At 39.7% G+C, this 15,459-nt stretch overlaps 1 protein-coding gene across 2 annotated transcripts in view; it reads left to right on the top strand.

The window, feature by feature from the left end:
- The window catches only part of LOC139478795 (ankyrin repeat domain-containing protein 29-like), a 43,018-nt gene that overhangs the window by 668 nt on the left and 26,891 nt on the right, over positions 1–15,459 (top strand). Inside the window, exons 2-3 of one of the 2 annotated variants that reach the window (XM_071261421.1) lie at positions 93–110; positions 12,597–12,707. In XM_071261421.1, coding sequence (XP_071117522.1) covers positions 93–110; positions 12,597–12,707 — 129 coding nt within the window. The remainder of the gene's footprint in view (positions 1–92; positions 111–12,596; positions 12,708–15,459) is intronic. The other variant, XM_071261423.1, reaches the window with a different exon arrangement.

Genomic DNA, 15,459 nt, shown 5'->3' with positions numbered 1-15,459 from the left:
TTGAGGTATTAAAACACACATATATATAACTATATCATTTGGTAAGATGTTGTCAGCTTATTTATTTGTCTGATGTTTTTTTGTTTCGGCAGACTGACACGTTTGAAGATGTATGTATATATATATTCACTACTCTGGTTCTGGGTACCCCGTTTACTAATCCAGCAAACACAATGACATTGGATCAATGTTGGTCAGTTTCTCACTCCTGACTATGTTGGTCCAGTGTGGCAGGATATTGGTGTAGTATATAGTTTGCACAGTGTTTTCATTTTAGTCCAATGTTGGCAACACGACTACCCGGACTCGTGGTTGGTCATGTGATATATTGTTTAATAATGATATCAAAAATTATCCAGAACTCTATGGTTACACTACAAGTCACTAATGTTCACATTTCTTTCTGACTTTTCATATGGTTGAATAAAGATATGACTTAAGTCAACTTCAGTGTATGCATGACCACATTGTTGAATACATGTATCTAAATACGTTTTGCCAGGGCTATGGTAAAAATATTCATAATCAAACATTTTGTACCTATTTCTTGAGACCAACAGTGGGTACCCGGGTAGTGTCAGGTAATAGGTGGGTGGGTAACCAACAAACAAAACAAAAAACAATATAGTGAGCGTTGTATTTTAAACAAAGTATGTTCTTCACTGGATGTACAATAACACTGGAGAAATGTCATCAAGCACTGTATGGACAAACATTCCTGACTAAGTTAAGTCTTTTTCATTTATATCATGTGTATATGTTCACTCTCATTATTCTTTACACTTAGGGGCGGTGAGGTAGCCAAGTGGTTAAAGTGTCATGCCAAAGACCCGTGTTCGATTCCCGACATGGGTACAATGTGTGAAGCCCGTTTCTGGTGTCCCCCGCCTTATTATTGCTGGGATATTGCTAAAAGCGGCGTAAAACCATACTCACTCACTTCTTCACACTTACGGGGGGCACGAGTGGCCCAGTCGTCTAAGGCGCCGCGATTCGCTGTGCAGAGTTGCGTCCCTTAGGCACGCCAGAAACCTATGATTGTGGGTTCGAATCCCGGTTCGCCCCGATTATGTTTCTAGGTTTGTCAGCACCATACCCGTGCTCGTGGGTTTCACCGAAGTGGTAAACGTCCGAGACCTGCATTACTTCGAGCTTTCCTCCCACATTAAGCTGACACGTCGTGATATAACTGGAATAATGTTAAAAGCGACGTTAAATCCAACTCACTCACTCTTCACACGTACAAGTTATAATATTATGTAAAGTAGTGTGCAAATGTGCCCATGATGATTTACAAGCTGATCACATATCGGTTTCACTTGAAAGGCACAGAATTCTTCAAATATTGTCTTTAAGTTTTTTCCCAGGGACCTCTATCATACGTTCTGTGTCTGATGTTTTGGATTTAATTAGATGAAACTAATTCTACTACATTAATATGTTCTTTGACATTTGATCTTTTTTTAAATACCCTAACAGCAGGGTCAATTGATATCGGAGACATGAATAATCATAAAATATTGTTGAAATATCTCATATCAAACAACGTTTCCAATAGATTATTTGAGGAATATCTTTTGTGTAAAAAGTTGATTGCATAAATCAGATAAATACTTCCTACACATGCATTGATGCCTGTAACATTTGTTAGTTGGATACAGATATGTTAATTTCAAAGATTCATATAATCATGAAAAATCAATCAAATACTTTTTATTAACAATAACATGATTACAATATTCAACCAATTTGGGTTTTACATGTTTATAACCTACTCTGTTGCATGTATTGTATAAGTATACAGTGATAGCTCCTACAAGGGAGGTAACTGCTTCTGGGTGCAACAGAACAGCTGGTATTTATGATGCCAGGTCTACAGTAACATTACATAAGAAAATGAGACTAAATCATGGAATTATCATCTAGCTTGTGAATGACTGAGTATGCTTTTACACTGCTTTTAGTAATATCACGGCAGGGGACACCAGAAATTGGCTTCACACATTGTACCCTCGTGGGGAATCAAACCTGGGTCTGCGGCATTACTAGCAAATGCTTTTCTAGCTTGTTGCCATCACATATTTCTATCCACTAATTAAAGATTTTCATGTAGAGCAGATATCTAGGTCAACAGCACACTACTTTAAACACCTGTGTTGCTGGTAGGCAGCAATACAAGCCCAACTACCGGGTAGATGAAATTGAATCAGTTAATTTGTAATTGATAATAAGTTTAACAATACATGTACCTTTCTCTAAAGCAAGAGGGGCGGTCGGGTAGCCTAGTGGTTAAAGCGTTTGCTCGTCACACAAGAAACCCGTGTTCGATTCCCGACATGGGTACAATGTGTGAAGCCCATTTCTGGTGTCCCCCACTGTGATATTGCTGGAATATTGCTAAAAGTGGTGTAAGATAAAACTCACACACTCACTCACTCACTCACTCTCTAAAGCAAGAGATCAGAAAATCTCCAGCTAATTTTCTCAGAAATAATACTTCAAGTCACTTACAAGTGTCTACCAAACACTTAACAGGCAAATGTTTCTACCTATGAGGTTGCAAAAAAAATGCATAACTACAACATAGTGGGAAATCAGTTTAAAATGTCATTTGTTGCACAAAAGACATGTAAAGAGTCTTAATGTAATTAATCAAACTAAGTTTAGAAGTTCATTTACAATGTTGGCCCAAAATCAGCATGCCAAATGGAACATGCTAACATTCATCCAACAGGCGCCAATATCAGTGTGTTTGCTGGGAAAGCACCATAATATATAACAAGAAATAGTTTACTTGAGTGGAAATGTGACCCTGATTAACATATTGCAATTTTCCAACATTAACACCAGAATCATCTTTTGGTGTTTATTATTTCCCATGTTTTGCATTATTTATTATTTCCCATATGTTTTGGTTTTTGGTTGTTTTAAAGCTTTATTTTTTTCTTGTGTGGGAAAATGGACCTCTGGTATTCCTTTTTCATGCATTTTAACAATAGAAGTGTGTTTGTTTACTTTCTTCTATAACACTGACAAAAATTTGAATGTCCTTGAGTATTACGTTGTGTGTTACTAGAAACGTATGGACTAATCTATTACTTGAGTATTGCTCAGTATTATATACACACTGTGTATAACTTGAGTGTTGCCCAGTAGTAACTACAAACTGTGTATAACTTGAGTGTTGCCCAGTAGTAACTACAAACTGTGTATAACTTGAATATTGCCCAGTAGTAACTACAAACTGTGTATAACTTGAGTATTGCCCATTAGTAACTACAAACTGTGTATAACTTGAATATTGCCCAGTAGTAACTACAAACTGTGTATAACTTGAATATTGCCCAGTAGTAACTACAAACTGTGTATAACTTCAATATTGCCCAGTAGTAACTACAAACTGTGTATAACTTCAATATTGCCCAGTAGTAACTACAAACTGTGTATAACTTGAGTATTGCCCAGTAGAGACTACAAACTGTGTATAACTTGAGTATTGCCCAGTAGTAACTACAAACTGTGTATGACTTGAATATTGCCCAGTAGTAACTGCAAACTGTGTATAACTTGAGTATTGCCCAGTAGTAACTACAAACTGTGTATAACTTGAGTATTGCCCATTAGTAACTACAAACTGTGTATAACTTGAGTATTGCCCATTAGTAACTACAAACTGTGTATAACTCGAGTATTGCCCAATAGTAAACTACAAACTGTGTATAACTTGAATATTCCCCAATAGTAAACTACAAACTGTGTATAACTTGAGTATTGCTCAATAGTAAACTACAAACTGTGTATAACTCGAGTATTGCCCAATAGTAAACTACAAACTGTGTATAACTTGAATATTCCCCAATAGTAAACTACAAACTGTGTATAACTTGAGTATTGCTCAATAGTAAACTACAAACTGTGTATAACTTGAGTATTGCCCAATAGTAAACTACAAACTGTGTAATAGAAATTGTCTTTATCATGTTTATGAGTTACTCTTTTATTTAATGTTTGTCAACTGAGGGCTGATATAGACATGCTTGTATATTGTTACTATGTATTGACTGCTGAGTTGCCTGCATCTATTCAGCTGTCAACACAAGCAATCTCTCATAATAGAATTGTGTTTAAGACTGCAAGGAAACATAAACAGCATATCATGTTTTCATTGCTGGTGACATTTGACGCCTGCAATTCTCAAGGTAATGATAATGTATATTTAATGACTTGTTTATGTCGCTGTGTCCTGGAGAGAGTTACAGTCACCGAAATGATTGTTGTGTTTCCCTGTTGCGTAGATGTAGTGCATATTTAGGAGATTAGTATTATGCGCTGGTGGATCCAGAGTGGAGTGCACATGCACACTCGTCTGCGGGTATTATATACACCCCCTTTTTCAAAATACTGCATCCACCTTTAACATCTAGTCTCTGAAATGAACATATCTTAAAGAAAAAAACAATTGTTAAATTATCTTAATAAACATATGATAAAAAGTAGCCCTGAGAGACTGCAGTAATCTAGACTTGCCAAACATTATAGACTTGCATGGGCTGTATTGGATATATTTGTATGAGGGTCTGTATGACAGACTACATCCATCTCTGCCATGTGTTTTCAGATGGTGGTGTTTGTAGGAAGTTTCATGCGGTAACCTGTAAGAGGAGGCTAGGTAATAGGGATGACCAGCTGATATCAACAGCTTCATGATGATCATTAAGTTGTTTAACATGTTTAAGAATACCATTGTTTAACAAAATACCATTGTTTAACAAAATACCATGGTTTAAGCTTATCTGATTGAGATCGCTTAGTTTATAGTTTCAGTCATTGCTTCGGTGGAAATTCATTACAACTTAACTAAAGAATGTATGAAATATAATTAAACTGTGATAACATGTTTCTGTTAGTTCAAGAAGGTCCTGTTATGTTTACTGGTAAAATGTCTTTTGTTAGACGTGTGTTTCTCATTTGTTGTGTAATCATAATAAACATGGACGTTAATCAATGCATGCAACAATTGTTTTAGTTTAAAGTTTGTGGTGGAAGCCGACACAACTCATGTTTTCAAGGTTTGGGGAATATGTTTCACATTTTGATTGTAAGAAATGATTAGCCACTTGATATGCAGCAATCTTGAAAAATAATCAGGGATATTTTTGTTACCGTATTCGACGTAATATGTGTCCCGCTCTAATAAGCGCCCACAGCGATATTTGCTAATATATTGGCTAGTGAACAATCCCAATTAGCACCCTTCCGACTGATCAATGTACACAAGACTTATTTATTCGTGTATAATACGCACTCTTGTGTTATATGCACCCTTAATTACGGGTAATTAAATTCTGGAAAAATATATCTGTCGTGTTTAATACACACATACTTTTTTGGTATCATTCCAGGCATAAACCACGAAATTTATTATCTTTCAATTCTTTCACCAAAATTGTATTTTAATAACAGCCCCCTTTCTCTAATTTTGAGAGTGCCCTTGGCGCTTATTACGTCCAATATGGTATTTTAGATAGTTTAAGATTACAGAACAGTTGTGTACACCATAATCAGGTATTCTGTTTGATCAGTAGAGTATAGAACAGTTGTGTACACCATAATCAGGTATTCTCTTTGATCAGGATAGTATAGAACAGTTGTGTATTCCCTAGTCAGGTATTCTGTTTGATCATGAGAGTATAGAACAGTTTTGTATACCATAATCAGGTATTCTGTTTGATCATGAGAGTATAGCACAGTTGTGTATACCATAATCAGGTATTCTGTTTAATCATGAGAGTATAGAACAGTTGTGTATACCATAATAAGGTATTCTGTTTGATCATGAAAGTATAAAACAGTTGTGTACACCATCGTCAGGTATTCTGTTTGATCATGAGAGTATAGAACAGTTGTGTATACCATAATCAGGTATTCTGTTTGATCATGAGAGTATAGAACAGTTGTGTATTCCCTAGTCAGGTATTCTGTTTGATCATGAAAGTATAAAACAGTTGTGTACACCATCGTCAGGTATTCTGTTTGATCATGAGAGTATAGAACAGTTGTGTATTCCCTAGTCAGGTATTCAGTTTGATCATGACAGTATAAAACAGTTGTGTATTCCCTAGTCAGGTATTCTGTTTGATCATGAGAGTACAAAACAGTTTTGTATTCCCTAGTCAGGTATTCAGTTTGATCATGAGAGTACAAAACAGTTTTGTATTCCCTAGTCAGGTATTCAGTTTGATCATGACAGTACAAAACAGTTGTGTATTCCCTAGTCAGGTATTCTGTTTGATCATGAGAGTACAAAACAGTTTTGTATTCCCTAGTCAGGTATTCAGTTTGATCATGAGAGTACAAAACAGTTTTGTATTCCCTAGTCAGGTATTCTGTTTGATCATGAGAGTACAAAACAGTTTTGTATTCCCTAGTCAGGTATTCTGTTTGATCATGAGAGTATAGAACAGTTTTGTATTCCCTAGTCAGGTATTCAGTTTGATCATGAGAGTACAAAACAGTTTTGTATTCCCTAGTCAGGTATTCTGTTTGATCATGAGAGTACAAAACAGTTTTGTATTCCCTAGTCAGGTATTCTGTTTGATCATGAGAGTATAGAACAGTTTTGTATTCCCTAGTCAGGTATTCTGTTTGATCATGAGAGTATAGAACAGTTGTGTACACCATCGTCAGGTATGGATGTGAGCATGGTGAGAAGCATAAGGATCCTCGTGTATGTTTAACTTGTTTAAGGTGAATACTGGACACTGACATCAGAGATTTTGAAAGGTGTTTTCCATGATTTAAATATTCCCTTATTTACAGTGGATCAGATATTGTTTATTCTGATGAAGTATTATAATCAATGAGTTATATTTTCATTGTTTGACTGTTTTGTCCTTCACCACAATCATAGCCCTCAAATGTTATGTCCCTGGAGAATGGTGATCTCCAGAACCTGCCTGGAAAAACCTCTTGGTACCTCATTTATGGAATATCATGGATATATAATCAGACTCAAAGGTCACCTTATGAATTCTCTCGCCTAATATATGTGATCACTGCTCTTCTAATGATTGCTTCTTAAAACAACGCAACTTACAACATAATGGGGGATGGTCGGGTAGCCCAGTGGTTAGAGCGTTCACTCGTCACACTGAAAACCCGGGTTCGATTCCTAACATGGGTATAATGTTGAAAGCCTATTTCTGGTGTTCCCATCATAATATTGCTAAAAAATATTGCTAAAAGCGGCGTAAAACCATACTCACTACAACATAATGGAGTACATTCATAAATTGAAGAGGAACCATTATATGGTTGATGTGGAATAGATTGATATGAAACAAAGGTTTACTAGTGAAGATCTGCTGTGCAACTAGATGGCCCTGGTTACTTCAACACTGACACAGACCAGCCATGAGCTGACCCTTAGTGAGAGATGTCAGGACTCTCCTCCTTGCCACAAGAGAAAGCTAAAGACACTTGTGTGAAGCAGCACATTCTACTCTTCCACTCGAAGTTTTCTGCCCAATTACAAGATTTTATGTATCCTCCCTTATACGTACATCACAGCATTGCAAGTCCCTAAGACTAAACCAGAAAACTTAAGCCTGAACCTCCAGCTTCAGATTTGCCATGAAAGAGCTGTCGTCAGTGTCGTCCTTGCTGTGTTTGATAGATGCTCCTTTCACTACACCCATTCTCTATGGCATTAGATTCAACAACTTGGCCCTCAGAGCAAAGTCCCTTCAACTGGTGCCCCTGGGACAAGTTGACAGCATGTGGATCAACCACATTACAGAATGGCCACTGGATGCGAACACATATCATGGACTACATCAAGAATACCTGGGTGGAAGGCTGCTGCTACTCCTCAGAACTAATGCTCACTTAGAAGGATGAACTCACACACTGAACTCATTCCCATCCTGTCATCCCAATGTGTAGGACTTTGTGAAGTTAATCTGCAGAGAACAGTCCAAGACTCAGAAGAAAGAGGAAGTATGCAGCTGTAGACTACAGACTTGAAGACAACTGGATCCATGACAATCTCAGAATGCTGGAAAATACTCACACCAGATAAATGTTTACCTCAGGTTATATGATAATCCCGAATGACCCCTTGAGGATTCAGCAGTGGGTTCTTCCATTCCCCGATCACCTGATTTGACAAGGCCAGTCATGCACAGAAAACATGGCCTGATTTCTTATACCTCTCTGGGAGGTTAGGGGGAGTAGGTGTGGGTGGGTGGACACTGTTTTGTCATCAAGTTAAATGTGTCGGGTCTATAAACCTGTTCGTACAGATATCAAACAGTACATGCACGGATCTGTGTGTTCGGACCTGTTCGGACAGATATCAAGCAATGACAATGAAAGGGACAGTACATTCACGGTTCTGTGTGGTTTTAAATCATGCATGAAATAATTTATGAGTGTGACGTCACATGCCCAATTCAATTCTCAAACCAAAACACTAGAGCTCCTCACAGCAAAGCTGACAATACAACCGCTGTGCAGAGTAAACTGGCTTCAGTCTTGTTTTATGATGGGGCAAATTAAAAAGATTGATGCTCATGATGTCAATCACTGGATTGTCTGGTCTAGACTTGATTATTTACGGACCACCATCATATAGCTGGAATATTGCTGAGTCCTGCGTCAAACAACAAACAAATAAAACAATTAATGAGAAAGCTTGTGTTTTTCTTATCATGCTTATGGTAAAGTTACAAAAATGCTCATTGCCAGCTTGATTACATTATGAGCCGGTGTTTATCAAAGTCTAGATTACAATATAAATCTGCCTCGAGGGTATGAAGCCATCACTTACCTACCCAGAGTTCTTTACGGCCAGCTGAGTACATCTGTCACATTGTCACATCTTACATCCATTCAGGTATTTTTCATGTTTCATTTAGGATGAGTCTACAGCCTTATATAAATATACATCATGAAATGTCAAACTTTTCTTTGAGAAAATAACCTGAAACATGAAACACTATTTATAATCATCACATATGGTAAAAATATCAGCACCTGCAGAATAAATATTGATCTGAAAAACGTTATTACTAAAATGCCATCAAGTCCAAGAAATGAATGGTAACCATGGTAACAGCTAGTTTCGAACGTCTTCAGCACTTGAGGTTTGAGCGATCTTTACCACGACTTGTAAAGTGTATGGTTTTTAACACATTTGTCCTGAAGATTTCCCCTGTAATGATCTCGGTACAGTGAGCTGGACAGACAGAGCCCTGCTGGTGATGAATGGTGTGAATGAGGGATGGCATGGATGGGACTTCTGTTTGTTTTTTAAGAAGATGCATGTTGTCCAGTTGTATATGTGAAATAGTTTGTGGTGGGAGATGAGATGGCACATGAAAACATCCCCCATGTTACTCTCATCAGGCTTCATTAAAGACCAATTGCCTGCCAGGTTGGCCCAGTGGGAGGAGTTCCTGACACACTTTCACCCCAAGACACACCTAACACCATGACACACACACACCCTCACACCATGACACATCCACACACATTTTACCTGCACACCATGATGCACCCACACACCATGACACACCTTCACCATGACACACCCACACACAATGACACACCCACACACAATGACACACCCTCACACCATGACACACCCACACACAATGACACACCTTCACCATGACACACCCACACACAATGACACACCCACACACCATGACACACCCTCACACCATGACACACCCACACACCATGACACACCTTCACCTTGACACACCCACACAATGACACACCCACACACAATGACACACCCTCACACCATGACACACCCACACACCATGACACACCTTCACCATGACACACCCACACACCTTGACACACCCACACACAATGACACACCCACACACAATGACACACCCTCACACCATGACACACCCACACACCATGACACACCTTGACACACCCTCACACAATGACACACCCTCACACCATGACACACCCACACACCCTCACAACATGACACACCCTCACACCATGACACACCCTCACACTATGACACACCCACACACCATGACACACCCACACACCCTCACACTATGACACACCCACACACCATGACACACCCACACACCCTCTCACTATGAAACCCTTACACAATGTACACCATGACACACCCACACACCCTCACACCATGACACACCCTCACACCATGACACACCCACACAACATGACACATCCACCCCCCACCCACCCACACACACCATGACACACCCACACACCATAACACATCCACCCCCCACCCACCCACACACACCCACACACCATGACACACCCACACACCCTCAAACCATGACATACCCTCACACCCTCACACTATGAAACCCTTACATCATGTACACCATGACACACCCACACACCATAACACATCCACCCCCCACCCACCCACACGCACCCACACAACATGACACATCCACCCCCCACACACCCACACACACCATGACACACCCACACACCCTCACACTATGAAACCCTTACACCATGTACACCATGACACATCCACACACCATAACACACCCACACACCATGACACACCCTCACACCATGACACACCCACACACCCTCACACTATGAAACCCTTACACAATGTACACCATGACACACCCACACACCATAACACATTCACACACCCCCCCCCCCCCCCTTTCCACCCACACACACCCACACACCATGACACACCCTCACACCATGACACACCCCCACCCACCCACACACCATGACACACCCTCACACCATGACACACCCACACACCCTCACACTTTGAAAACCTTACGCAATGTACACCATGACACACCCACACACCATAACACATTCACACACACCCCCACCCACACACACCCTCACACCATGACACACCCTCACACCATGACACACCCTCACACCATGACACACCCTCACACCATGACACACACACACACAATGACACACACACACACCCTCACACTATGACACCCTTACACCATGACACACCCACACACCATAACACATCCACCCTCCACCCACCCCCACACACCATGACACACCATGACACACCCTCACACCATGACACCCTTACACCATGACACACACACCATAACACATCAACCCCCACCCACCAACACCCACACACCATGACCCCCACACACCATGACAAACCCACACACCATGACACACCCTCATACCATAACACATCCCCCCCTCACACCATGACACAACCACACAAATGACACACCCTCACACCATGATACACACACACACCGTGACATATCCACACCGTGACATATCCACACAACCACACACCTCTGCTGGCTATCCTGCCATACAGTGGTTGGAACTTCTGCAGGGGGTCAGAAGAGTGCTTAGTAAGACCTCCAGTTCCCATGTAGTATCCCATGTATGTATACAGCTATGGCAACGTGGGTAATCCCCAATAATGTATGGCTGTTAATAGCCCTCTGATGTATGCCATGTAGTGATACGAGAGATATTCTCCAGGCTGTTAGTGTATCTGTGCTCCTGGAGGGGGCTGCAGCAATACACAGTATAAAACATTCATGGTGTATATATACACTAGGAGTACCTGCTATATGCATGATACAACCCATTTGCAGTACCAGACAGATAGTCCCGTGAAGATTCCGGGTTAGAATTGGTCTTCAGCAATCCATGCTTGTTGTAAGATGCAACTAACGGGATCGGGTCGTCAGATTCGCTGACTTGGTTCATGCATGTCATCGTATCCCAATGGCGCAGATTGATGTTCATGATGTCAATCACTGGATTATCTGATCCAGATTCGATTATTTACTATAGACTGCCGTCATATAGCTGGAATATTGCTGAGTGCGGCATTAAACAACGAACCAGATGGATATATCCACTGGCAGTACCACTAATGTATACTACCAACAAAATATAACAGATATAAGGGAACTAATGATTTGAATGTATCTGTCGTTAAGTACATTTTGAATACTGGGGCATTGCATCTGAACACAACATCTAATCACAAAGAAATTTCCCATCATGCATGAACAGCATGTGATGGGCATGCATACAGAATCCAAAGTGTACGCGCCTAGGAGGGAACTCTCAATCTCTAATGCAATTGAGCTAAGCACTCCCTTAAAAATACCTCCAACAGTATCCCCAGTATTTATCAGGTGTAAAGACCTGTGGATACAACAAATTAGATGTTATATGTAACAACTAAGTGGTCTGGCATGGTGTGTGATGGGTCCCTTGCACATGTAGTTTTTTGAGAGGACGGTCATGTGACCTGCCTCTACAGCAATAGCAGGGACTGTATGTGCTAGGGTCAAGGATGATCTTAGCAGACCACAAGAAAGGTGGGCTGTTTAAGCCAACATTAGATTATTATGAGATAGGTTGGTGAGATAGGTGAAAGGTTGGTGACATAAATCATGATTGTACATGGGTAAAGTTGAATATTACCCATCGGCAGTACCTTCTGAGCTTCCTCCAAGCCCTTATCCTGAAGAACCCAGGTAAATCTCTTTATAAACTTTGGTCACCATCTGCTTTCAACAATCATACTGTGGTTTCAGAAAGAGACACCATCCGACCAGCAGCTCCATCTGGCGGCGCTGCAGGGACATCTGGAACAACTGCGCAAGGTTCTGGACAGCGGCAAGGTCCATGTTGATTGTAAAGACAAGGTAAGCAGATGTGGCTTACATTCTCAATCACTCACTCACTCACTCACATTTTAATAGCAGTGTCGGTGTGCTAGTTGCACAGACAGGTCTCTTGGAGTAGCAGCTGCTAAACAACTGTTGGTGTTTCCAATTACTCAACCAGTTCTATTCAATTGGCAAGACCTTCACAAATGTTGGTGTTCTATGTGCAAATGTTGGTGTTCAATACTCAACCAGTTATATTCAAGTGGCAGAACCTACACAAATCCTCAGGTGTTTTGGTATTCTGGCAATGATGTAATAAAGGTTAACATATTTACAAGAATTATCAACATGATCAAACACAAACAATAGTTATCATTGATTACAATTCTAAGAATACTAACTCTAATACACTAGGAGTAATCCCACCCACCTAACCAATAAATCTGCATCTTGTCTGATGTCTGGGTGTTGGAAAAAAGTGAGGTTTTCTGCCTTTCCATGAGCATTTGGCAAAGGAAGACTGATGAACTGTGAAGAGGACTTCTGTTGAAAAACTAAATATATTTTTAGTGTGATGAAAGCAAAATGATACAGGATTTATGGCAATGATGTAATAGAGGTAGTATTCTAAGAATTATTAACAAAGATAAAAAATTCTGATTTTAAAAAGGCATATTTTCAAAGAAAACTCTTCTTTTTACTCTTCCACAATTTAGAGAAGACTTAATAAATCAATAAAATAATAAATGAGGCTTACTGCTATTCCTACTCAACAGGCAGTGTGACCAATCTGTCCCTCATTCTTGTGCTGTAACAAGAAGCAAGCAGTAATGTTGATCTCTGCTCTCCCCAAACCTGATTAGAGGACTACACCTGTCATCAGGCAGGTGATACCTGAGACCCTGATAGCTACAGCCGATACTTACTGCTGGATGTCTAAGCAGATACCAAGGAGTCTGTTGACTCTTGAATGAGGGAAATAACAAGCTGTGGAGTAGCACCGCGTCCGTTATGGTTGTCAACCAATCAAAGCGCAGTTATGCTCACTGCATTACACTTGTGTTGAACGAAGTGGAATGTCAGGTACGTTACAACACATGATTAGTGGAGGACCCTGGTTAGAAACACAAAAATGTTCCAGATATGACAAGGAAGAATAGGACTTCAGCAAATAATGTTTGCCGTAAAAGGAAACTATGCTTGGCGTTCGAGTCAACTAACAGGATCAGGTGGACAGGCTCACTGACTTGGTTGATGGTATCCCAATTGTGTGGATTGATGCTCATGATGTCAATCACTGTACAACTGTACCTTTCAGTCACGTGATACTGAAATTGACAATGCTATGTCAGGTGAGAATGTGAAGCCGGAAGTTTGTATTAAGTATACTTGGCGTGATAACTTTGGTGATCGGTTAAGAGAAAATGTCCCATGTGATGAAATTAAGCATTCGTTTGATGATTGTATTGCATTAACAGACATAAGTGCAGCAATTAGTAAATTTACGGACGCTTTGTTGAAGGCAGCAGATTTTACAAAGCGTATGAATGTTCAGCGTCATGGACGCGACAGGCCATGGTTTGTTAAAGAATGTGATTATCACAGAAGAGAAGCCTTCCGATTACTAGATGTTTTTAATAGGAAAAAGGATAATGTTTCTTTACAAGCCTATTCACTGCAGCGTAAAACATGTAAGGATATCGTAAGGTGTAAGAAAAGAGCTTTTAATGATTTGATTCGTGACAGACTTTCATCCAGTATCAATAACTGCAAAACATTTTGGGAAATATTAAGAAAATACACTGGTGTTGAAGAAAGGGAATCATCTATCCCCATTAGTGACTGGTTTTCGCATTTTAAAAACTTATTCCAAGATATGCATACCGTTTTCTCTCATGATACTATAGAAGATGGTGTAGATTATTCTTTTGATGATGACACATGTTCTATCCTTGACAGCCGTATAACTAAAGACGAAGTGTTGCAAGCTATCAATCAATTAAAAAACTGTAAGTCGCCAGGAAATGATTCTCTTATTTCTGTATTTTTCAAAGCATCAAGTGATTTAATAGTACCATACCTAACAACCTTGTTTAACATTTTATTTGAAAATGGTTCTGGTGTACTGGTGTTATCAAACCTCTGCATAAGAAGGGCGATTACTCAAACCCCAATAACTACCGTGGTATCTCCTTGCTCAGCACTTTTTGTAAACTTTATGTATCTGTACTTAATTCAAGACTTACGTTCTGATCTGATGCGTATGATAAAATTTGTGACTCTCAAGCTGGTTTTAGGAAAGGTTATAGTACTACTGATAATATATTTATGCTGCAGTCTGTAATCCGGCATTATCTGTCTAAGAAGCGTTGTAAATTATATGTTCTATTTGTTGACTTTAAAAAGGCTTTCGATTTTGTAAATAGATCTAAACTATGGCTAGTTCTTAAATCCAGAGGTGTGTCCCCAAAAATGTTAAATGCATTAGAATCCATCTATTCCTGTGTTAAGATCAGAAATTGTTTTACAGAATGTTTTGATTGCCCTCTAGGACTTCGGCAAAGGCTGCATAATGAGTCCGTTTTTATTTTCTATTTTTATAAACGACTTAGCTTTGTATATAGAATCAACATGAACTCCAGGTGTACAGCTACACCCTGACACTGTACAGATGTTTCTATTGTTGTTTGCTGAAGATGTTGCATTTATTGCTGATACTGTGTATGGCCTTCAAAAACGCATAAAAGCTCTGGAAAGTTTTTGTAGTAACTATCATCTAACAGTCAAC

This window comes from Haliotis cracherodii, unplaced genomic scaffold, assembly GCF_022045235.1.
Source record: "Haliotis cracherodii isolate W230 unplaced genomic scaffold, xgHalCrac1.p SCAF_4, whole genome shotgun sequence".
Lineage (NCBI taxonomy): Eukaryota > Metazoa > Mollusca > Gastropoda > Lepetellida > Haliotidae > Haliotis > Haliotis cracherodii.
Note: the sequence above shows the minus strand (reverse complement) of the source record. Positions and strands in the feature narration are given on the sequence as shown.